The 22,476-nt window shown below is 45.3% G+C and overlaps 1 protein-coding gene across 4 annotated transcripts in view; it reads right to left on the minus strand.

Annotated features, from left to right (window-relative positions):
- The window catches only part of TSC2 (TSC complex subunit 2), a 37,443-nt gene that overhangs the window by 14,519 nt on the left and 448 nt on the right, over positions 1-22,476 (minus strand). The window contains exons 2-29 of one of the 4 annotated variants that reach the window (XM_075830554.1): positions 21,548-21,706; positions 20,193-20,279; positions 19,590-19,700; positions 19,325-19,469; positions 18,426-18,543; positions 16,606-16,654; positions 15,355-15,480; positions 14,422-14,495; positions 13,764-13,890; positions 13,456-13,599; positions 12,205-12,342; positions 11,973-12,076; positions 11,436-11,517; positions 10,614-10,769; positions 10,163-10,264; positions 9,932-10,054; positions 8,962-9,068; positions 8,678-8,831; positions 8,481-8,603; positions 8,200-8,334; positions 7,479-7,668; positions 7,236-7,329; positions 6,787-6,889; positions 6,613-6,707; positions 5,120-5,143; positions 1,207-1,371; positions 337-495; positions 78-178 (exon numbers count right to left, since the gene is read on the minus strand). In XM_075830554.1, coding sequence (XP_075686669.1) covers positions 78-178; positions 337-495; positions 1,207-1,371; positions 5,120-5,143; positions 6,613-6,707; positions 6,787-6,889; positions 7,236-7,329; positions 7,479-7,668; positions 8,200-8,334; positions 8,481-8,603; positions 8,678-8,831; positions 8,962-9,068; positions 9,932-10,054; positions 10,163-10,264; positions 10,614-10,769; positions 11,436-11,517; positions 11,973-12,076; positions 12,205-12,342; positions 13,456-13,599; positions 13,764-13,890; positions 14,422-14,495; positions 15,355-15,480; positions 16,606-16,654; positions 18,426-18,543; positions 19,325-19,469; positions 19,590-19,700; positions 20,193-20,279; positions 21,548-21,685 — 3,274 coding nt within the window. In that variant the 5' untranslated portion in view covers positions 21,686-21,706. Of the gene's footprint in view, positions 1-77; positions 179-336; positions 496-1,206; positions 1,372-5,119; positions 5,144-6,612; positions 6,708-6,786; positions 6,890-7,235; positions 7,330-7,478; positions 7,669-8,199; positions 8,335-8,480; positions 8,604-8,677; positions 8,832-8,961; positions 9,069-9,931; positions 10,055-10,162; positions 10,265-10,613; positions 10,770-11,435; positions 11,518-11,972; positions 12,077-12,204; positions 12,343-13,455; positions 13,600-13,763; positions 13,891-14,421; positions 14,496-15,354; positions 15,481-16,605; positions 16,655-18,425; positions 18,544-19,324; positions 19,473-19,589; positions 19,701-20,192; positions 20,280-21,547; positions 21,707-22,476 lie in introns of all 4 variants that reach the window. The other 3 variants (XM_075830553.1, XM_075830557.1, XM_075830556.1) reach the window with 3 other exon arrangements.

Genomic DNA, 22,476 nt, shown 5'->3' on the forward strand with positions numbered 1-22,476 from the left:
GATCCGCACCTTCAGAACACCCCGAAATGAAAATCATAAAAGGGAGAGGAGTTCTCCCCCCAATGAAGTGAGCTCACCAGACATGGAGCGGACTCTGTGACGTGGCGTTTGCATACCCGGCTTTCTCGACAGCGGCTCGATCTTGGGCGCTTCTTTGGCTTCGGTTTGCATGGGTGTGCTTCAAGATGGAAAACAGAGACACCATTATGTTCTTCAAAAAGATCTCAAAAACAATGCAACATGCTCAAAACAGCAGCACAGAGGATCGTGAGGAACATGGAAAGGAAAAACTGGCAGCGTAACCAGTTGTGTGGTAAATGTATAACACGCCATTACCTGAATTCACCATCCCCCTCTTTTGGGACGTCCCCAGTATCCAAGCCAAGAAGTGAACGTGTCCCCCTCCCTACACTGGTTGTCACAGTCACCAACTTGTTTCCAACCAGCCAGGTCTTGGTTCTTCCCCCATCCAGGAGGAACTCTCCAACTGGAGACCTACAACAGAGACATTAGCGGCACGTAAAATTACTTCATAATGACAGCAGTAGATGGACCCTAACAAAACTTTGGTGGATTCCAATTAAGTTCTAACAAAGGGGATTCAAAAAAGATGACCGATTTCTTCCAACAGCGCCACACCTGTCCATGGGTCATGTCTGGTATTGCAGCTCAGCTGTATTGGAGTGAGTGTGGCAGATCTGCAATACCACTCACAACCTGTGAAAAAGCAGCCATGTTTTTTTTAAATACTGGACTACCCCTTTAAAATGTGAAAAAAAACGTCCAAATACAACCCACCCATTGCAACCGTCATCACATATACAAAGGTCTCGAAGAGTATTGGATCAAATTGGAGGATTATTGAATCTAAAGAAAGACCCTTCTCGATTGGACTATTCATCCAGCTCCTTTGCGATACTTGACTTGTGTAAACGGGGAAATGATCGATGACTGAGCAAACGCTCGACGGATTGCATCATCTAGGCGGCCAATAAAATGGTCAGTAGATGGCAGCACATCTCCCTGGTGCCAACATAGAGCGAATGCATGGGGGGCGAACGATCGTAATAACGATCATTTGTCCCCGTACATTACCGATCATTGCTCCATGTGGACGGAGGTACGAGTGACGATCTATGTACTCTACGTCGCTAGTATTTCCAGGCAGTATCGGGCCGTGACTACTTCAGTCTCTTATGGTCTTACCTCTTGGGAACCGCAGTGAAGTTGGAGAAGACATATCTGGCCATCATGTCTAGACAGATCTCCGTCAGCTCGAGGTGAAGATTTTTCAAACTATCGTCAGCCTGGGCCATGGAGCTTTCGTCAGCCGAGCTCAGACTCGAGCTGGTCACGGAGGTCTGCATCCGGCTGTACAAAACGACGACGTGTTAGATTGCGGTAGATCTTCAGGGCAGGTCTGTAGGAGCATGACTTAACCCTGGAAAAGCCGAGTGTAGCCGCCAAAACCGACTGCACATCCAGATGGCCTCCAAAAACCTTCTAATACCCTCATCTATCCAACTCTGCTGGTTTTTCCCTTTAAGGGGAGCTCTCGTTTTAATAATCTGGCCTTGAGCAACTCTACAAATACTTTACTGGCACAGATCTGGTTACAACAGGTCGTGTTCTTTATCCAGAACTCCATACAAAAAGTCAGCCGCATGGAAACCGCCAAGTTCGGGGATCCCATAACGTACTGCGTAGCGAGAGAGGTTGCTCTTCTACATTCGCCTATTGTACAGTGTTGAGAGTGAATGCAACAAAGCATAGAAAGTACAGACACTGAACCAGCAGGGGTTGCAGTGAGGTCCTTCATCCTTACAGTAAACCAGCAGAATTCTGTATGTATATCTGGACTTGAAGGGCGTTTAAGTTGCAAGTAAAGCAAAGTATTTGCAAAGTTGCCTAACTCCTTGGGCTATATTCTTGAAGTTCTAGAATTTTGATACTGCAGTGGATTTCACGCCAGGTTCAGCCACCTGCAAGCATGGACCGGCCAATCCAATGGGTCAAACCCAAAGCAACTAGATAATACTGGAATAACCCAAGTCATGATCCACAGACCTGTCTCAATCTTAATAGGAACGAGTCATGCACCAACCATAGAACATTTTAGTCTACATTGACCCACCCCAAGAGAAGAGTGCAGCCGGACCACCACCAACACCACCACCAGAAAATGGCCCATGGCATATGATAAAATAGGTCATGGATCATTATTCAACCAACAGGACTACAGATCATAATCTCCTGTCCTACGTGATGCTCCGAGATCGCACTCTTGTCTTCACCAAATGGGTTAAGTTCGTCTACTTGTTGCAATAGTTTCAGTACGTAAGACGTGCATTGGGTGTGTTAGGGCTCTCCAGCTTTGGGATAGCTGGGATGGTTAGAGAATGGGCACTAGTGTCTAGGTTTGCCATGCAAGTCTCCCTGGCATGCATTCAAGTATCCCAGTGAAAGGGCAGTGTAACCCCCTCCCCCCGACCGCCTATACCTGTATGCAGCACGTTCCGACACACTGATGCTGCGAGATCGAAAGGCATTGGAAAGGTCTCTCATCTCCTTCACTGGGGAGGAGTCACTCAAGCCCGGCTTGGTTTGTTTGGATAGCTTCAAGCTACCCGTTCAAGAAGTAACCCGCGGGACGGTAAAAAAAAGGGGCAACGATGCCCACCGCCCAGCCCATATTTCACAGAAGTGGGGGAAAAAAAATTCACCCCCATCCACACAAAGGATGAAGGTGGACACCAGTGTAAAGACGTGTAGAGTGGGTACATCAGAAGGCCCGTGGAGATCGTAATTGGGGGTACACCATAGAAAGGGAGAAACAGAAAACAAAACAGAAAATAAATGCGACAAATGAGGGCGAAAAGCAAAATGAGAACAAAAAGGAAAAAAAAGCAGCAGAGTCATCATAGGAGTCCATTGTGGCTGAGATGGAGATGCGTCCCCTCGGCCGGAGGGACCTTACATAACATTGTGAAACCACATAGCGCCTCAATTCTTTATACAGTCACCCAGATATTCCAGACCAACACAACGATAACTTTACTGTATATGGTTAATAGGGGGGGGGGGGGGGATTGGGTACTACATGCAATAAGTGTCCTGAAAAGAAAATGTATTCAGATGGCTGAGGGTCCCAGAGCCTTCTCAGGACCCTTTATGTGAACTTCTCAAATTCACCCTTGACTTTTCCATCGGTTGGTTTCCGCATAATGCTTGTGGAGAGGATGGGCTCAGGGGCGTAGCTATAGGGGGTGCAGAAATAGCAGTTGCACTTGGGCCCTGATGCCAGAGGAGGCCCATCTGTCACATAAGACACCAGCATCATAAATGGCACATGGTAGGTGTGGGACCGGGTTACAGATTTTGCATTGGGGGCGAGGCGCTCCAAGTTACGCCTCTGGGCGGGGTCTAGCTGGTGTGATGTCAGCGATGTAGCGTGCTCTGAGCCAATTAGATGCTTGCTGCTGCCACCATTACCCGCATCGTGCCGTTTCACTAAAACATTGAAGAAAAGCTGTAGCTGTATCCCCCTCCTCTATATAGTTTTACACTAGACTGATTTTCTGGGTGACTGAGGAGGTCTAAAGTAGTCTACAAAAGTGGCACTGCCTACAGAGGGTCACATAAGACTGTCTACAGGTTGTGGCCGAGAATCTAAATTCTTTGCGGCCGCCATGCAAGGTTTTCAGACTTTGGCTGCCAACCAGAGCTAATCTATTGATCATATACCAGAGAATTGCGGTTTCCTAAGGTTTTATGAAAAAGTACACCCAAAGTCAGACGTACGCCTCAACGTCATAACCCAGGCTCTTAATACCAGGCCAAACCTATGGACGGCAGAGTTTGTGCCACTTGTCATAAACGGCTATTCAGACTCAAAGCATCAATATCCGCAGCTCACAAATGGTCCTTTTGAGAAATTGGTAAATTACAAAAAAGCCATTTTTATAGAAAAATAACAAAAAACAGTTCAAATAAAAGAAGAGGAGGAGAAAGCAGCACCAACTAAAATGCAGCAGGAAATAAAGACCAAGAAATCCACCTGTGAATATATTGGAGACGTCAAGGTAATGCCGAGTGACCTTATTCAATGGAATCGTGAAGGGTCGCAGGTCGACAGTCTAAAAACTCATGTAAACTGATATAAAGTGGTCACAAAGACTACTGGTGATAATACTAGTGATCTAGAGGATAAAATCAATCGGGAGGCCGAAAAACAGCAGCTAGTCAAGCCCCTGTGCGCCGACTTCAGCCGTTCAGTCGAGACGGGTCCATGACACTTCCCTGCAGCAATGACTCCTTAAACACGTGTAGTTTTGTTTCTAAAGAGTCCAGGGTGCAGAGATGACTTGTAGCCCTCTCTCCAGGCTAATGTAGCCCTAATCTAGGGGGACTCATTGCTAGTGATTGCTGGCCGATAGATAGAGTGATCCATGTATGGTTGCCATCTATAAAAACAGGCTTCCATATTTTCCATTTAATTCTATGGAGATCGACCGCTCATGTGTGGCCAGTACTACACAGAATGGGGACATGGATCAGTTCAGGTCCCAGTAGTTTAGACTTTCAACAACCACTCTTGGCATGTCTAGCTAATGTACCATAAAAAATAATGGGATGGTCTTAGTCAAAGACAACCCTTTTAATATGTGAGCCACCGCGACAATCCGAGACTCCTGACAGAAAGCTGAATTGATCGTCAGCTGCTCATTTTCCCTGCAGTGACCACTACAGGGGAAATGTAGTATTACACGTGGCTAGCGAAAGAAATGGTTGTACATGTAAGACATGGACAATCCAAATCTGCGGCTTGTTAGCCGCTCTGGCTCATAGTGAGAATCCAAATAGAAAAACTTCCTTCGACGTCCATAAGACCCAATAGGGCCTAAAGACAGGGGTGGTCCTGATGGGTCAGTCCTTTCAAAACCCCTTTAAGGATGGCTTAGAAAATGAAAAGGCTCTTCTACAAACTATACATTGATCTCTACATGTAATAATACAAGAGATACTATGGTAAAGTTTGGAGAAATATTTTCCATTGAATGGTCACATGGCAGCACCTTGATGTCACTTGGTGCGGATAGGTAAAAACACCGCAACATACCTGTTAAGAACATAATAGATTTCCCTGTCAGGATGGTTTAAAACACAAAATTACCAATCATCACAGGTGTATGATAGACAAATCCACAAAACAGAAATAAGCAGTCATAAGGAAATAAAACCTAGCGAGGATTGGAGGGCGACATGTCAGAGGAATGGCCGCAGGAAAAGCGATGAAGGCGCCACCGGCTCAGAAGTGAAATTATGTAGACGTCTAGTGATCAACGGCATCGGAGAATATACTTATACGGTGATTAACTATTAAGGGTATGTTCACACGCAAACTCAAAAACGTCTGAAAATACGGAGCGGTTTTCAGAGAAAACGGCCTCTGATTTTCAGGCGTTTTTTGAAGCTGAAAATGAGGCTTCTTTTCAGGCGTTTTTCATAGTGTTCAATGGAAAATCAGCTCCAAAAAAAACGCCTCAAGAAGGGACATGCTACTTTTTTTTACGGAGCATCATTTTAGGCTCCGTTTTTTAAAACCGCGGCGTAAAAGGACGCCCCGTATGAACTACATGCAGTTTTTCCCATTGATTTCAATGGGAGGATGTTTATAGGCGTTCAGCTTCTGTTTTTTCAGGCGTAAACGCCCCAAAATACGCCTAAAAACACTGCGTGTGAACATACTTTTAAATGTCACGACATCTGATAATATTGGTATGTAAAGTCCCAAGACAGAACCGCATACGTACAGCAGCCTTAAAAATGCCCGCTGAGCCTGAAGTCGCCCATAGACATAAAAAGCTGTGTTTGTCATGTAAAAAGGATTAGGACTTTACAAGTGATCAGATTTGAATGGTTCTTTGGGTAGGACTTTGTGTATTATTTCTAGTGACCAAAATCTCAGCGCCGTCCCAAAGAGGTTTGATCGTTCTATAGAGCACTTTTATTATAAATGGTCCGAGATCACAGACTTCACTAATGTGATCTTCTCACGTACATCTAGGATATATCAGATCACGGTGACCCTTTAAAAGGTCAGACGACACGGGCCGGCACAGCGCCATTCCACCTGCGATTACATAAGGATGTTGCATGTTCTAAAGTAAATGTCCATCTTTTAAATTGTCCCATGACCGAAGATGACATTTCTCTATAAGATCATGCAAAAAATTAATTTTTCAATTTGATTTCGAACCATAGAAAAATAAATTTAAAAAAATGCTCCGGAGTGTATATATTGCCGTCCCATACTTATGGCGCCCCCTGGTGTTCTTTTCATCCCCTCTCCGAACGTCTATGTCATATGCTGGTGAGAAGTCATCTTAGTGGGCGCGGATTCCTATTGGCTGCATGCACAATATACGGAATCACCCGCGTATAAGACGATCCGGGAGGTGGGACGGCGCTACTGAGCGTGTGTCAATCAACACAACTGCAAGCAGTAGATGCAATAAGTGCCACCTGGACGTAGTGATGAACAATCCTATACGTTCCATGTAGAATAATAAGAATCCTACAGTCAGTTTTATAGAACCGGATAAGGCTTACCTTTTCGGCCGCTCATTCAGACTAGTGCTGCGCGCCCTGAAGCTCCCCTTTTCGGGTGTGTCATCGAAGCTCTGGAGGACATTGGAGCGCAGACCCTGGGAAGGTGGAGAGGAGCGTGGGCTAAACAGGAGATCTCGATAACGGAGCACCAACCTGATAAATTGCTGCAGTTACCTTTGTTATGTAAGGCACAAAGTCTCTTCTGAAAGACAGCCGGCATCTGATGAACCACATCGAAATTACATGGTGCCCCAGGAACACAATGTACTGGTTAAATCTGTAGGACGGGACGTTCAAATTGGTAGATTAGACACAAGTTATACAAAATACATCTAGTGCACGTGTGTATATATTTCGATATGAGGACAGGGGAGGTGTATTGTCAAGTAGATGTGTCATATGATGGGGGTATCATGCCAACCACTAGGGGTTCTCATGTCAACCACTAGGGGGTAACAATCAGAGCAAACAATTAAAAATATATTTTAGTGGTTGACCTCAGCGCGGCCAAATATTTCATGGTCACTCACTGATATAAAATGTGGTTCAGTAGCAGCTGGACCTTGGCGATCAGCTTTGGGGGAGCCGTTATATAGGAGGTGGTAGTCCTCGTGCATACTTACTTTGATGGATTTGTGTAGGGAAGAGAAATGGCAAACACGCTAACATACTGCTCGGCAGCAAAGTTCCCGTAAAGGTGCGGCAGCCGAACGAGAGCTAAAAGAAACGAGAGGGCTCCATTATACAAATACATTTCCCATAGACCAATATTAACACACACTATAGCAAATTCTATCACAAACTGCACACGTCGACTGTTCACCACATCTTTTACATTGGCATAGCATAATATCCAAATTACTTACTGGACAGAAACTCCAGCATGGGGATAGCCATGGTGACTGTGGCGGAGATGTGGGTCAGCTTCACAATGAGCACTGGTAACGATTTAATCAGGATCGCTGGCATCTCTACCATGCACATAGACAGGGCAACCACACACTGCTTGGCACAGCGGTAGATCAGGCCGGTTTCCAGACAACGAACCATTTCCCTCTGTAAACAAAAGTCAGACAAGTCAACAAACTCCTACCCGTGATACCACTACTGTATTCTTGGACTAGGCCGTTACTTTGTTTTAGCTCATTTTGCATGTGTGAGATCATTTAAAGGGGTTTTCTGGCCATCAATTTGTGATGTGCAGGACTAGGGGGCAGCAGCGCTGACTAGGGGGCAGCAGCGCCTTCACTGCAGTATCTGACGGTGCTCATACGTGTGGCAGTATCTGGTACAACCGCTTAACCCTGCTCATGTGAATGGGCAGAGATGCAGTTCCAGACACAGTCACAATTGTAGGATTGTTGCTGTGAAGTGGCTGTGGCGCTCCACCAATCATCGCTACCCCTTAACTTTGATTGGTGGGACCCCACCGATCCCATTGGTGGCCAAGAATAAGCCATCAATGTAAAGTAATTAAGGATTCGAACCTAGGGAGGTTTGGAGAGCTCGCCTTTACCCTTCACTATTGTAAATGGAAGACGCAATCTCTATGGAAGCCACAAAGTGGAGCGACCCATAAAGTCATACCTGTTTAGTGATTTCCAAGTACGGGTGGTATGAAGTCAATGCAGTCAACACAGGAACCACTGCGAGCTGTAGGTCTGTACGGGAGAAACCATCCGGTGTGTTGTAAAGACGGTCGCTGGCACTTCGATCTGACAGCTAGAACAAAGAGCATCAAAGTCACAAGTTGGCGACTACCGTAATAAAGGGATACATGGCAATCACGATCCTCCGGGGAGTACTGCGTTATTGGGGGATAACAGAAGTCAGGTTTTGGATAGACCGATGTCTTGGAGGTCGCTCACCATGGTACACAGAGACGCAGACAGCTGGTCAATATTGCAGGGAGAGGACAGGATTAGGAGTTTGTAACGAAGGCACTCAGGCAGCTTGTTGAGAACCAGTTTCAGAACTTTCCAGTCCGTCTCCTACAAGATGAAAGGTAAGAGATCAGAATGTAACATTCATAGAACACGAAGGAGATAAATGATGAACAAGATACCTGTTTTAGGCATTGCAGGATGACCCCAAATGACAATGAGAATGGCAGAAAACCCATGCGAGGACAACCGCTCTGGGACGAGAGGCTGGGACTTCCAGCAGGGGGCGACAGGTTACCAGATTTCCTGTCAGTCACCCTCTTCTCGGGCTCACTCCTACAGGACACAAGAATAGAAGAGGTTTACCCAAAATACACAGCAAGACTTCACATTTGCTCTGCAAACATGAAAGATTAAAGGGAAGAAAGGTTCTTAAGGTGTCCAAGGTTTCTACTACGCCACTTACACAGAATCGCAGAGGCAGTACGGGCTGAACCTTATAGCTCCATCCTTGTTGGGAAGACCAATGCGTTTCAGAGAGTCGGCTCGGAGCAATAAGAAGAAATCAAATACCTATCAAAAAAATAAAAAAAGGTTACAAATAAGGACTACTTTAATAACAAAATTCTGAACAAAAATAGTTGGAATTAAAGGGGCTGTCCAAGATAAGAAAACAGCGGCCCATCTGCTCATGGGTTGTATCTGGTATCGCAGCTCAGCTCCATTGATATGAATGTGACTGAAGAAAGCAGCCATGTTTTTCTTTGAACAAACCAATTACAGCAGGCCGTGACTGGCCGGTCAGATAACCTAATGCGTTGCCACTTTAGATGACAGGTCATCATGCAGAAATGCGGCGAACAGCAGGGAAATGGTGATGAATTCTTAAGGTCAGCGCTGTAAGATTTGTTTAGCACTTGTTGCCTTATACATTTATTTTTTGTATCGCTGAAATTGTCGAGTTGCAGCAAAATAAATCCAAACACAACACTCTTATATAATTACACATGAAATTCCTTTGTCCCTCAATAGTCGTAAGCCACAGCAATACTAATCCATTTTGATATTCATCCAATGGCCGCCATGGGACTTATGGATGAAACATCAGTGCAGTCTACAACCATTAAGGGACAAAAAACAAATGTTAAAAGGGTTTCCCGGTCTTTAAAAATTGTGTGGCGACTGTTTAACTAGTTAGAGGAGTAACTTACTGATGTGCTGTCTGTAGCTGAAATGCCTCTGTAAGCCGGTCTCAATGCAGTCACATACATGACCAGGCTCCTGATGTTTACCTCCTGCATGTGTGACCTGCCGTTCATTGAACATGAGGTTATCTCCCCCCTCCCTGTAGTATGGGACGTCACATCACATGACTGCAACAGCGTGTCTGTACGCTCCAGCAGTGTAAAGACTGCTCTAATGCTCCTAGTACTTACCTGGAGACGAATACTGCTGGCAATGGGAGAGCTGTACAGGTTTCTGTAGTGCAACTGGATATGGTTGACCAGCATCTCGTATACCCGCATGGCGTGACTTGCTGGTAGAGTATACAGCTTGGTCTGCACAGAGGACACACATGTTCCCGTTACAGGTTAACTACTAGTCATCAGAAAAGTACATCACCTTTCCCATATAAAAGAGGAGTAATTCCCTCTGCTAATTCCCACCTGTAATATAGCCATTAGCCCCAGCACAGAGGTCTTCACATCTTCCAGGGATGACGCGTCCTGTCCGGGAGATTCAGTCAACGACAAAGAACGGGTCACAACCTAAAAACAAAGAGTCAAGTAAAGGCCGTTTTATAAAAGAATACGATCATATGGTTGTGGAGAATCAGGAGGAGCCGCACTGTCCTGGCCCTGCATTAAACAGACAACCCATTGGTATGAATGGACACTGTAATGCTTCATTTTCCCTGTGGTGGCGCTGCAGGGAAATTGAACACTTACTGTTAGATTACAGCCGATCGCTGGGGGACACTTTGGAAACCGCTGATTTTCAATGGACAAAACAAGTAGGCATGGTCTAAAGTGGAGAACCCCTTTAAAAGCTTCAATTATTAGATGTGGTAGAGACTAATACATAAATCTTAAGTATGGCCACACAAAAAACCCTCACCCTCTCAATGATATCCATTAGGCTGTTGAAGTGGCAAGAGTGGCAGCATTCAGCCAAGTCGACCAGGAGTTGGGTGGCAAGTTTACGAACTTGATGATCCTTATCTTCTGGGATATGGGCCAATTGGCAAGTGACCACCTTCTCAATTAGTTCTTCCTAATGAGGAAACATGTGACATTTAGTCTAGCTCTACCCATGTACAGCAGTCTACAAGGCATGAATATCTGTAGAATAAGGGTATGTCCACACGCTGTGTTTTCAGGCGTATTTTGGGGGCGTCAATGCCCCAAAATATGCATGAAAAAACAGTAGTTGAATTCAAAGCGGAAAAAAAAAAATTGGGCTCAAGCAAGACACTTGAATCCGACTGGGGCATATCCATAATCCATAGATAAGATATATGTGATCTGAGTGCGTTCTCATAAGGCCCTGTTCAGTTTTTTTCTCAGGCAGAAAAATGTGCTTCAAAATTCAGTCAGGAATTTTGAGGCAGATTTTGACCTGCTGGGAAAAAAAAAAAAATTTTTTTGTGGCGTTTTTTTGGCCGCAACCATTGAGCGCCGCAGGCAAAACAACGCAGTGAGATCCGCTTTCTCTGCCTTCCATTGATGTCAATGGGTGGTCAGAGACGGAAGCCCTGAAGGGCATGATGCTTTTTTCCCCACGAACGTTTTATTCCTCTCGTGGGAAAAGCACCTCTGCCTCCCATTGAAATCAATAGGAAGCAGTTTCGGACTTTTTTTTGCGCGGTTTCTGCATCAAAAATAGCGCAAAAAAAAACAACTGTGTGAACGGGGCCTAAGAAGCAACACAGAAACCAACCTCGTAAAACTGTCTATTAATGCTGAGGGTGAAGGACAGAACATCCAGGACTTTCATACGCACAACGCAGCGAGCCTCATTCCTGAAGGACAAAAAAGACATTGTATTCACTTTATAGTTTAGATTAAAAGGGTTCAGAGGCCTCACGCGCACGACGCGTTTCAGCCAGTCATCTCGAGCTGGGTAACGACCGGAAACATCAAGGTGGGAGCGGTGGGGGACTGGGTAGGGGGTGACTACACCTTTTATTATTTTATCTATATAGGTCTATAATAAATATACATTTTCTATCTATATACTAAAAAACCCATTTCCAAGATCTCTGCATGCGGTCAGTGAATGGACTTTTTTTTAAAAAAATTTTTAAACCTTGTAGCCTTTTTGTATTCGTAGAGGTTTGGCATAATCCGCTGTATTACAACAGGACGTTCATCCAGCCGCATCAAATATCTACTGGACAATATGAAATGGGCCGATTGTACCGGTACAGAACATCCTCACAGGTCACCCATGTCAAACTATACCAAAAATACAGACCTGAAATACTTGTCCATCAATTTCTGCAGGTCATGCACCCATCCTTCCTTCCCTGGGTGAATGCTCTGGGCTCTGTACGTTATGACATTCACAACAGACGCTGCCTGTGAAGCGACCGAAATTGCATCAATATCACCTTAAAAATATATTTTTTCAACAAAACTTTAATAATCCCATTTCTTTATGACGGACGGCGGCTTTGGCAATATGTAAATTATAGACGGGAACTTACAGGTCGCTCATCAGAGTTTCTTTCCACAAGATCAAAGAATCTCCCCTCGTCACCATGGAAATCACTCAGCTCATACAGTTCCTCTACAGACGTTAATAGGTTGTGGACGGCCGCCCTCAACTCCGGACTCCGCAGCATCTGAAATAGCAGCAGTAGTATTATCTGAGAAACAGGCTGCGCTTTTGCCAGTATTTTATAGCTGGTTTCCAAGTCGGTAACATAGACCCACCCCTAACAACCTAGCTGAGCTCCCACGATGAAGCGAGACAGTTTATTCTAAATTGGTTTACCGTAAAATGTGCATACATCGCAGAATAAAAACCACAACGCAGACACTGAACAAGCAGAGAATGTTAGGAGATTTGAGCGGTGAAGACTAAAATTGTGAATGCAGCTCTGGAGTCCACTACAGGCTGTAACTCTAGATCAGTGCAATGTTAGTAATCCATGTACACAGTGACACCACCAGCAGAATAGTGAGTGCAGCTCTGGAGTATAATACAGGATGTTACTCAGGATCAGTACAGGATAAGTAATGTCATGTATGTACACAGTGACTCCACCAGCAGAATAGTGAGTGCAGCTCTGGGGTATAATACTGGATGTAACTCAGGATCAGTACAGGATAAGTAATGTAATGTATGTACACAGTGACTCCACCAGCAGAATAGTGAGTGCAGCTCTGGAGTATAATACAGGATGTAACTCAGGATCAGTACAGGATAAGTAATGTAATTTATGTACACAGTGACTCCACCAGCAGAATAGTGAGTGCAGCTCTGGAGTATAATACAGGATATAACTCAGGATCAGTACAGGATAAGTAATGTAATTTATGTACACAGTGACTCCACCAGCAGAATAGTGAGTGCAGCTCTGGAGTATAATACAGGATATAACTCAGGATCAGTACAGGATAAGTAATGTAATGTATGGACACAGTGACTCCACCAGCAGAATAGTGAGTGCAGCTCTGGAGTATAATACAGGATATAACTCAGGATCAGTACAGGATAAGTAATGTAATGTATGGACACAGTGACTCCACCAGCAGAATAGTGAGTGCAGCTCTGAAGTATAATACAGGATGTAACTCAGGATCTGTGCAAGGTAAGTATATAAAGTGTTGCTCTCAGGGGGACAATTTTTTTCATTATTTTTTTTTTTAGGAGTTTACTATTACTGCGATCATAGCACTAGTAAATGGATGTGTGGTAAATTATGTCTAGTCAAAATCATATGCGGCTTTACCTGAAGCTGCTGGAATAACCGCTCAACAATATCCAGGACAACGTCCCACGTGACTGCCTGCAGCTCTCGCCCGTACTTCTTGATCAGTCTTGTGATTGACAGGATGATCTCATAAGACACCACTGCGTTTGGGCAGTTCATCGCCTGAACGGAAACCAAGAGACTTTCTTTTAGCAGCATGAATACAAAATGTGGATTTAATCAGATTTAATTTCTGGATCGAGCTGTGAGCAATAACTAAATATCCCCAAGACAGAAAGGTTGAAACAGACTAGACTGCAAAGTCCGCTCCATCTGTAGCCATTTACCTTTATAAAAGAGGGGAGCACAGATATTGGCGAGTTCTTCAAACAAAACAACCTATGTGCGCCCCACAACCCCATCCCGACAAAGAATACGGCTCCTCTCAGAAGGGGGGCGTCCTCTGAATAGACTCTGAAAAGACATGAACAAAGTGAATATTTGAGTCATAATCCGAAATCATCATCAGACGAGGTTTCACTGCAAATATACATGGAAGGCCCCTCCTCATGCGAATGGTAGGTATAGGTCTCCCCCCCCTCCTCGATCAGTAGAACGAAGGGCGGCCGCACTCACTGACCTAATATTTATCTAGCATAGTAAAATTTGGGAGTGCGGCTGCGCCTCGTACTGCAGCTCTGCTACATTCAAGGGAGCAGATCCAGACAATATCTGTTGTGTATTTATTCCTGCAAAATTACTTTAATTCAGCATCAGTGGGAATTAATAGAACCCGGATTATTAGATATCCTGATTGTTATACACGGACGTCTTTAATCTGGCAGGTTGGATGCAGTTATGTGTGAGAGTCTCCGTTTTTGCTCATAGAAAGGGGTCCTGAGAGGTGAAACTCCAACCTACGACATCCATGTACCCCAATAGGACATATGGACCGCATGGTGCACATAATGATCGATCCCTGTACACTTTACGAAAGGCTCTTACTTGTCTTCCATAATACGACTCATGGTATAAATAGCGCTGTGACCGAGATGTGTTCCCAGGAGGTTTCTCATCAGCTAGAGAGACAAAAAAAACAAAAACCCCAAGAAAACAGAACATTATAAACATTCAGTTACAGATCTATAAACAGTCCAAAAAGATTTCCTGGTGGGACGACAACTTCTCTAGGCTCAAACTGCGACCTATGGGCTTGGTACATATTATGGGTCAGGTATCGTGTTGTACGAAACAATATGTAGTAGACATCAGATAAAATGGCAGTATACTTATACAGAATATTTACTAATAATGGGGGTCCGACTCACAGCACCCCCACAAATCAGCGGATTGAAGAAGCCACAATGATCTGGCCTTTTCTTTGCACTTGCCAGGCACAGCTCCGAATATTCGATAGTGGCTGTGCCTGGTACTGCAGCTTAGTCCCATTCACTTGAATGGGATTGAGCTGCAGTACCAGGCACAGCCACTACCACACGCACAGAGCGGTGTCTGGTAAGCAATGAAGGGACCGGGCCGCTGATCATCAGGTTGAAAGGAGTCAGACCCCCATCGATCTGATATTGATGACTTATCCCAAGTATAGAATATCAATATAAAAAAACAAAAAAAAAGTCATTTCAAAGGGTTTTTACATTTTTTTTTTTTAGAAGTCTTGTCTATTTCTACACAAAAGGGGCTGAAACTTACTGTTCTACCCTGTAACATTTCAGGACTCAGTACGGAGAACAAGTCTTTGTATAATAGGGCACAACCTGGAATTAAATGGCTATATGCTATAAATAACAGGGGAGAATGAGGTGTTCATGTAGAGAGCTGGGGTAACCCAAGCCAAGTCGATATGGCAACATTCAATCTTAAGCAGTGTTACAGGCACCGAAAAAGAAGCTGCGATAGTTTGACTCGGACAGTGCGCACCTTCCAGCAAGATTCACAAAGTTCCTTGACGTTGATTGTCCGGCACAGGGTAATGACAAAAGTGGGGATACTCTCCGACGGCAGGCAGTTATAGCAAACCACAGCATCCAAGACCTTCAAAGAGACCTAGAAGAACCACAAATATTAGCTTCTTTATTAACAAAATCCATAAAGGGGTTTTCCAGGAGTTTAATATAGATGGCCTATCCTTAAGATAGGTGAGCAATACCAGATCGGTGGGGGTCCGACTCCAGACACCCCCGCTGATCAACTAAGTGAAGGAGTCGTCCCCTTCATTGCTTACAGGTACAGCGCTGTACATTTGGTAGTGGCAGTGCCTGGTATTGCAGCTCAGTGCTATTCCCTTGCAGTACCAGGCACAGCCACTACCAAGTGTATGGCGCTGTGCCTGGTAAACAATGAAGGGTACAGCCCCCTTTAGGGAGTTGATCGGTAGGGGTGCAAGAAGATGTTAGATCGATTATCTTAGGGACAGGCTATCAATATTAGAGTCTCAGAAAAACCCTTTGAATACATATATACGGCAAAAACATACAACCTGGGAAGACACTTTCTATTAATTTCTAGTGATAATCGACCAGGATCACATCATTTTGGGCTTGCAGCTCAATCGATTATTTTTGCTAGATTCCCCAGTGACAGGCTGGAGGTCTAGTCATGACCCAGCCCCGAATGCTCCCAAAATTACGTTTTGTGGGACATTCTTTGATTTCAACGGACTCACTGGTTCCTCCAGATCAAGAGTTGCTTTCTCCAATGACTGTTGTAGTGATCGATGGAGGTCCCAGCGATCAGACATCTATCACCTATCCCATGGATAGGTGATAAATGTCCACTGAGGCGCAACCACTTTAAATACATTGCAGATGTCAAGGAATAGCCTATATTACAGGAAAATTCCTTTAGTCTGGTATCACCAAGGACCAACAGGGGCAGCATTATCAAATATTCTGGATTATCAGGCATCGCAGATAAAGTGTAAGAAACCCCTAAATAAAATGTGGCCAGTCTTTTACAACCAGAGGACTTTTTCCATTGGTCGTCTCAGCTTCTAGTCTTGTAGACGTTGCGCTGGACTATTGGTCTTTCTGGATTATAAAACGCCGGATTAAAGGAATTTCACTTCATAATCAAATATAAATTAGATCAGATCATAGGACTATATTTATTAAAGGAGTAGAGCGCACAGGAGCCTCGCGTACAGTAAAAACAAGGAGTTAAACCACTGACCTCAATATCATTGTAAGAAGTGGTCCGATTACAAAGCAGACAAATCATTCTGTAAGAGAAAGATCAAAAACCATTAAAAAAGCAAAAATACTGCACAGCCCTATTATGTATGAAAGCATAAAGGCCTCGTGTGCACGGCCTGTGATCGCAGCACTGACGGCCACGGAGCGTCATCCGCGGGCCACCCGCAAATGCAGCCCGTATAAGGACATGTCCTATCTTTTTGCGGTCCGGGCTCCAAGCCAATGCACGGACCGTGGAAACCACGGTCGTGCGCATGAGCCCATAGAAACGAATGTGTCCGCAATTCACCAACAGATTTGCGGGTGAATTGCGGCTGCAAAAGCACGTTTGTGTGTATGAGGACTAAAAATACAACAAAACGTATTAAATCTATTCCCCAGTGTTGATTATATAGGGTTAAGTTGCAGTGATCACAACCACCACAGCGATCAGTTGATCGCAGGTCCGGCTCCCAACAAACAGCTCATTCTGCCAGGAAAACCTTCTCTGGCCATACGTTTCCCCTGCAGATGAGCCGTCCATCTATTACATGGAAGGACGTTCGAGTCAGGCAGAGGAGCTCTGTTCTGGCTCAATGACGGAGATCCCGGGCGAGGGACCCCTCTATAACGTCTATATGCCCCAATATGTCGATATGGAGAAGAGTTGTCATCATGACACAACCCCTTTAATATCACGTGATCTCCGAATCTCAAAAACCCTTTCATGCTTATGAACACCTATGGCCACCCTAATATATGATCAGTTAAGATGTGGACCCTGAACAGCTAAACGGTTTCTGATAAACTTGCTGACTGCTTCCAATAAAACAATCAGAAAGTTTGTGAATGCAACTCTGGGATACAAGTAAAAGGATTGTCTGCATTGGACAATCCCTACGTGCCCTTTTACACGGGCAAATGAGCGTTTGTCGACTAATCTGCTCATATACGCGGCCAATAAAATGCCGTCATAATGGAAATGAACGATCGTAGTAATGATCACTCTTACCCATACATAACCAATCATTGCTTATGGTGAAAAGAGCAAACGAGCGCCAATCAACAAGCTGTCTCGTTGATCGGCGCTCGTTTTCATGGCCCATATTGGGCTGTGTAAAAGAACCCTTAGAATGGTCCCTTGACAAGTATATCACAAAGTGTCCCCCCTGGTGGGACCCCCAGCGATCAGCTGTGGGGAAACCTGGCAGTAAGAGTTCAGCTTCTCTGCAGCACCACCATAGGAAAAATTAGGTATTACACAGTGCCCATTCAAATCAATGGGTGGCCTGTGTAATGCAGGACAGGACCTCCAGAGGGACACTCTGTGATTAGAGATTGATAAAATTGTGATTAAAGGGGTTTTCCACCACTGGATAGGTCATCGGTATATCGGTGCAGCTCCAACACCCGGGCCACGCACCAATGCGTTGCTTCGGCTGCCTGCAGGCACTGGACGTCATTGCACAGTATACAATGTACGGAGCCGCAAGCAGTTAGATCCGTACATCGCATAGAGGCCGTGCCGCAGTACTACAGCTCGGCCGCTATTCCGTGACTGGAGCCATCTGCTTCCGGCATGGATGTTCGGTGCCTGGAGGCAGCTGATCGGTGCAGGGTCCGGGTGTCTGATCCGCACCGATCATACACTGATTACCTATCCTGTGGATAGGTCATCAGTTGTCTGGTAGTGGACAACCAGTATACCATCTAACTTGATATATACGGTACGATTTGGCTCAGAAAACAAACTATACTGTAAACGAATATACATTGAATGTCCGGTGACGTTGTGATAAAGATACTAGGAATACTCACTGCACCATAGGAGCAATATAATGTTCCAGATAACAGCTGTGAAACTTCACCAGATTCACCAGCACAAGCAGAAAATCCGGAGACAAGCCGACCTCCATCCACTGCAGGACAAACGCGGCTGGAATGAAACGAATACAGATTACCGTCAGTCAATACAAACACGTAAAGGATTATTCCCAACGTAGACATTTGTGGCCGATCCATGAGATATGCCATAAATGTCTGATAGATGTGGGTCTCCTAGCTCTGGGACCGGGACAGAACTAGGTTCACATGACCCCCCGCTTCACCTAGCTGGCTGCCGATTCCAAAGCGGGGACTAGTGCAAAAGGTGGCTTTCCCCATCCTGTTCTATGGACGTTAAGGAAACAGCCGAGCAAGAATTGCTCGGCTGTTTCTGGAACTCCCATTGAACAGAATGGAGAAAGCCGCGCTCATGCACAACCCCCTCTCCACTAATCACACGCCTGAAATCTGTAGCCTGCAGGTGCAGCAGGGGGTCGGGTAAACCCAGTTATCGATATAGGTGTAGGTCCTTCATCTATCATCCACAGTATAGGTCATAAATACCTGATCGGATGGGGGTCAGCCTACTGGGACCCCCACCGATCATGAGAACAGAGTTACCTTGCCATTCCTGTGAGCCTCATATGGAGCGGTAGCGCGCATGCTCGGCCAGCGACACAATCATTTCTATTGGGCACCATCTTCGGCAGTCCCATAAAAATGAATTGAGCAGTGGTCGAACATGCGCACTACCGCTCCATTGATATGAGGCTCACAGGAACAAGGTAAGCCCGTTCTCCTGATCGGTGCGGGTCCCATGGATCAGATTTTTATCACATATCCTGTGGGTAGGTGATAAATATTTAATATGGGAAAACCCCTTTAATACCTACCCAACTCCTCCTCCAGATAGGTGATGTCTCGGCCATTATCGGTGAGGGCTTTGAACACCTCCAGCCTCTCCACGAGGTCTTCGTTACTGGGGTAATCCTTTATAACGCGGAAGAAATGAGCGCGGAGAAAACCCAAGCGGTCAACCTGCTGAGAAGTTCAATCAATTAGGATTTTTGGAGAATTTTTGTTAAATATTTGGCATACATTAGACCAGTCTCCAAAAACACCTTCATAAATTTGTGCAGATGGATGTAGGAATTGTACCTGTCCCAGAATTAGACTCTTCAATAGGTGGAGTACGTTGTGTCTGCCCTCCGCTGGCTGATCCGGTTCCAGTAGATCTGCGACAGATCTCCAGATTGCTTCCACGGCGTGCTGTGATCATACGGACAAGACGGCAACAAGCCACGAAAAAAAAAAAATAATTACCCACAATGCATTTAACACTTAAAGTGCAAGTCCAGTAATGGGTCTATTACACTATGGATGATACCTGCGGCTTATTTTCTTCATGGTTTTCTGCGGTGTTCCTCCATTGTGGTATATTTATTATCTGTGACTCTAATCTGTCTGCATTGTCAACTGGAACATAAGGTAGTCTGAAACCCACTGCTACTGGACTGCTTCTCCCCCATGCTGTACACTGCAGCTCTGCGTGCAAGGACCAACCCACCACAAGCTCAATAGAAGCGTATTTAAATGAACACAAAGATAAATCGCTTTTTAGCTCTACAGCCCATTAGGGCTCAGTTTTAAGTCTGAAATCATGCATTGTTTCTCCCTTATGCTTTACACTGCAGCTCCAGTCATTCTTACAACATTGGCACATTTCATGAAAACTATCCATAATTCCCAGTGTACACTTACATCTTCAAATTTTTTGGTTTTTGCCAGCTCGCAGATTTGATTCATGGCTCGGATACGAATGCTCAGCGCACTCTCTGCGCTCAGCTCCTGGCAGAGAAAAACGTACAAGATGATGAGTGTGACCGTACAGATATAGGGGCCGACACGTCAATACGGACAGGAAATCTGATCTTGTTGCCTATAGCACCCAATCTCCGGTTGTAATTTTCCAAAACAGTTTAACCCCTTTCTGACATTTGACATAACTTTGTACTAGTCGGGAGGGGACGGGGTGTATGAGGGGACTCACAGGTTAAGTTTGCTCCATACACCGCAGCGGGTGTCACCTGTATATTACAGCTGACACCCTGCACTAATGGCCGGAGACAACACTGTCCCAGCCGTTTAACCTCTAAGATGCCACAGTCAATGCCACAGTGACATTTAAGCCATTAGAAGGGGGTGACTCCCTATGGTACCCCCATTGCCCCATGTGCTTTTTATTTATTTTTGCTTTAATTTCACCCTAGTAATTATATGGTACAGTAAATGGTGCCATTAAAAACTAGAACTCGTCCCACAAAAAAAAATAATCCTATAGCGACAGAACACTAAAAAAAAAAAGTAATGGCTTTTGGAAGGCGGGGGTGAAAAAAAAACTAAAATGAAAAAACCGGAAACGTCTACGGTGGGAAGGGGTTAAGGACCCCCTGACAAAATGACCTTTTAAGGCATATGGACTTCATAGAGAGGGGGTCCCCAGCTTGGTACCCCCCTATACGAGCCAGAACAGAGACGCTGTGTAAGAGCAGCTCTGGTTCTGGTGCAGTTGCGCGGGCCACGTAACAGTACATTTTTATGCAGCGGACCCGCGGCGATCATCTCCGTCACGAGACGGCACGTCTCTAATGAAACAAACCCTCTAAGAAATGAAAGCAGGGCTCTGATTGGTGGTCACGGCTAACGAGGTTCATATTAGTGAAGATATAATCACTTGCAGCCTCCGCCTATAAATGGACTACTGAGAGATTGATGACATCACGTCCCTTCTGATCTCGGTCCGGTGCGGTGTTGTCGTGGTCCTTGCGTGGGTCATCACCAGATACATTGAGGTCTCCACATATATAGACAGAACGGCCGCTATCCACGCTACGAAGGATGTAGAGGAGGATATATTTGGTGATTTGGAGCCACACACTGTTTCCATGACAACACTGCACCTGAGGGTAATGTCACCAGAACCTCTCAGTAGTGCAGCCTCAGGCTTCGGGCCTGTAACTCAAAGTGCTTATATCTCAGCATAAGAGATTATTTTCACACTTTTGAAGCGCAGTGGACGGTCTCTCCTCTCTCCTTGAAGTTATTGCAGCCCTTACTTTTAGTAACTCCACCGTGATGATGTACTCCGGCTGCCGCCACTCCGGATGTTTGGACTTTCCACGTGACGGTCCCCATCCCAGGAACATTTTCACCTTCTCCTTCAGGCCGGGGTCTCGTCCCATTTGCTTCGCCATGGCTGCAGGAATTGGGAGGTCCTGTGAGAACACAAACATCGGTCATGGCGGAGCTACACATGTGGTTTAATACATAGCAGAGCAAAAAATCGACAGGGTAGCGGTCTCCAACCTGGGGTTCTCTAGCTGGGAAACTACAACGCTCACCACACCCCAGCAGCCTGTGGCGGTCAAGGCATGATGAGAGTTGTAGTTTCTAAACAGCTGGAGAGCCACAAGTTGAAGACCAGCAGCTTAAGAACACCATTTAATTAACTCCAGCGCTTGATTAAACCGGCGCGTTAACTTTTTTTTTTCAAACCATCCTAGCTGCTGCAGAACCTCTTTTTTAAAACAGATTATAATGAAGCTCTCCCTTCTCAGAGAAGCAGGAGGTGTTGAGGTGCCCGCAAAGGGGTGTCACAGCAGCAGCCGCTATAGGATGAACACTAAGTGAGGCGGAAAGGTGCCACGGCAGCAGGGGTGCACGCCAAGAGGAGGTGTAGCAGCAGAGGGAGGAGGGAGAGAGAGAGAACACCCCATATTGCTGCAGCAGCTCCTCTCAGCTTCTTGATGTAAACCAGATTGTTTCCATTCACTGATAGCAAGCATGGTCAAGGTTTTCAATGCATATTTTATTAATACTTTCTCGTTCGGAAAACGGTCCCATTGACAGACACTGACCTGTTAGAAGACTACAACTTCCAGCATGCTCTAAGATATGCTGGGAGTTGTAGTTTAGCAACCGCCTGCAGAGCACTGCATTAGCGGATGGAAGTGTGAGCCTCACGCAGAACAAACGCAATGTAAGA

This window comes from Rhinoderma darwinii, chromosome 6, assembly GCF_050947455.1.
Source record: "Rhinoderma darwinii isolate aRhiDar2 chromosome 6, aRhiDar2.hap1, whole genome shotgun sequence".
In the NCBI taxonomy this organism is placed as follows: domain Eukaryota; kingdom Metazoa; phylum Chordata; class Amphibia; order Anura; family Rhinodermatidae; genus Rhinoderma; species Rhinoderma darwinii.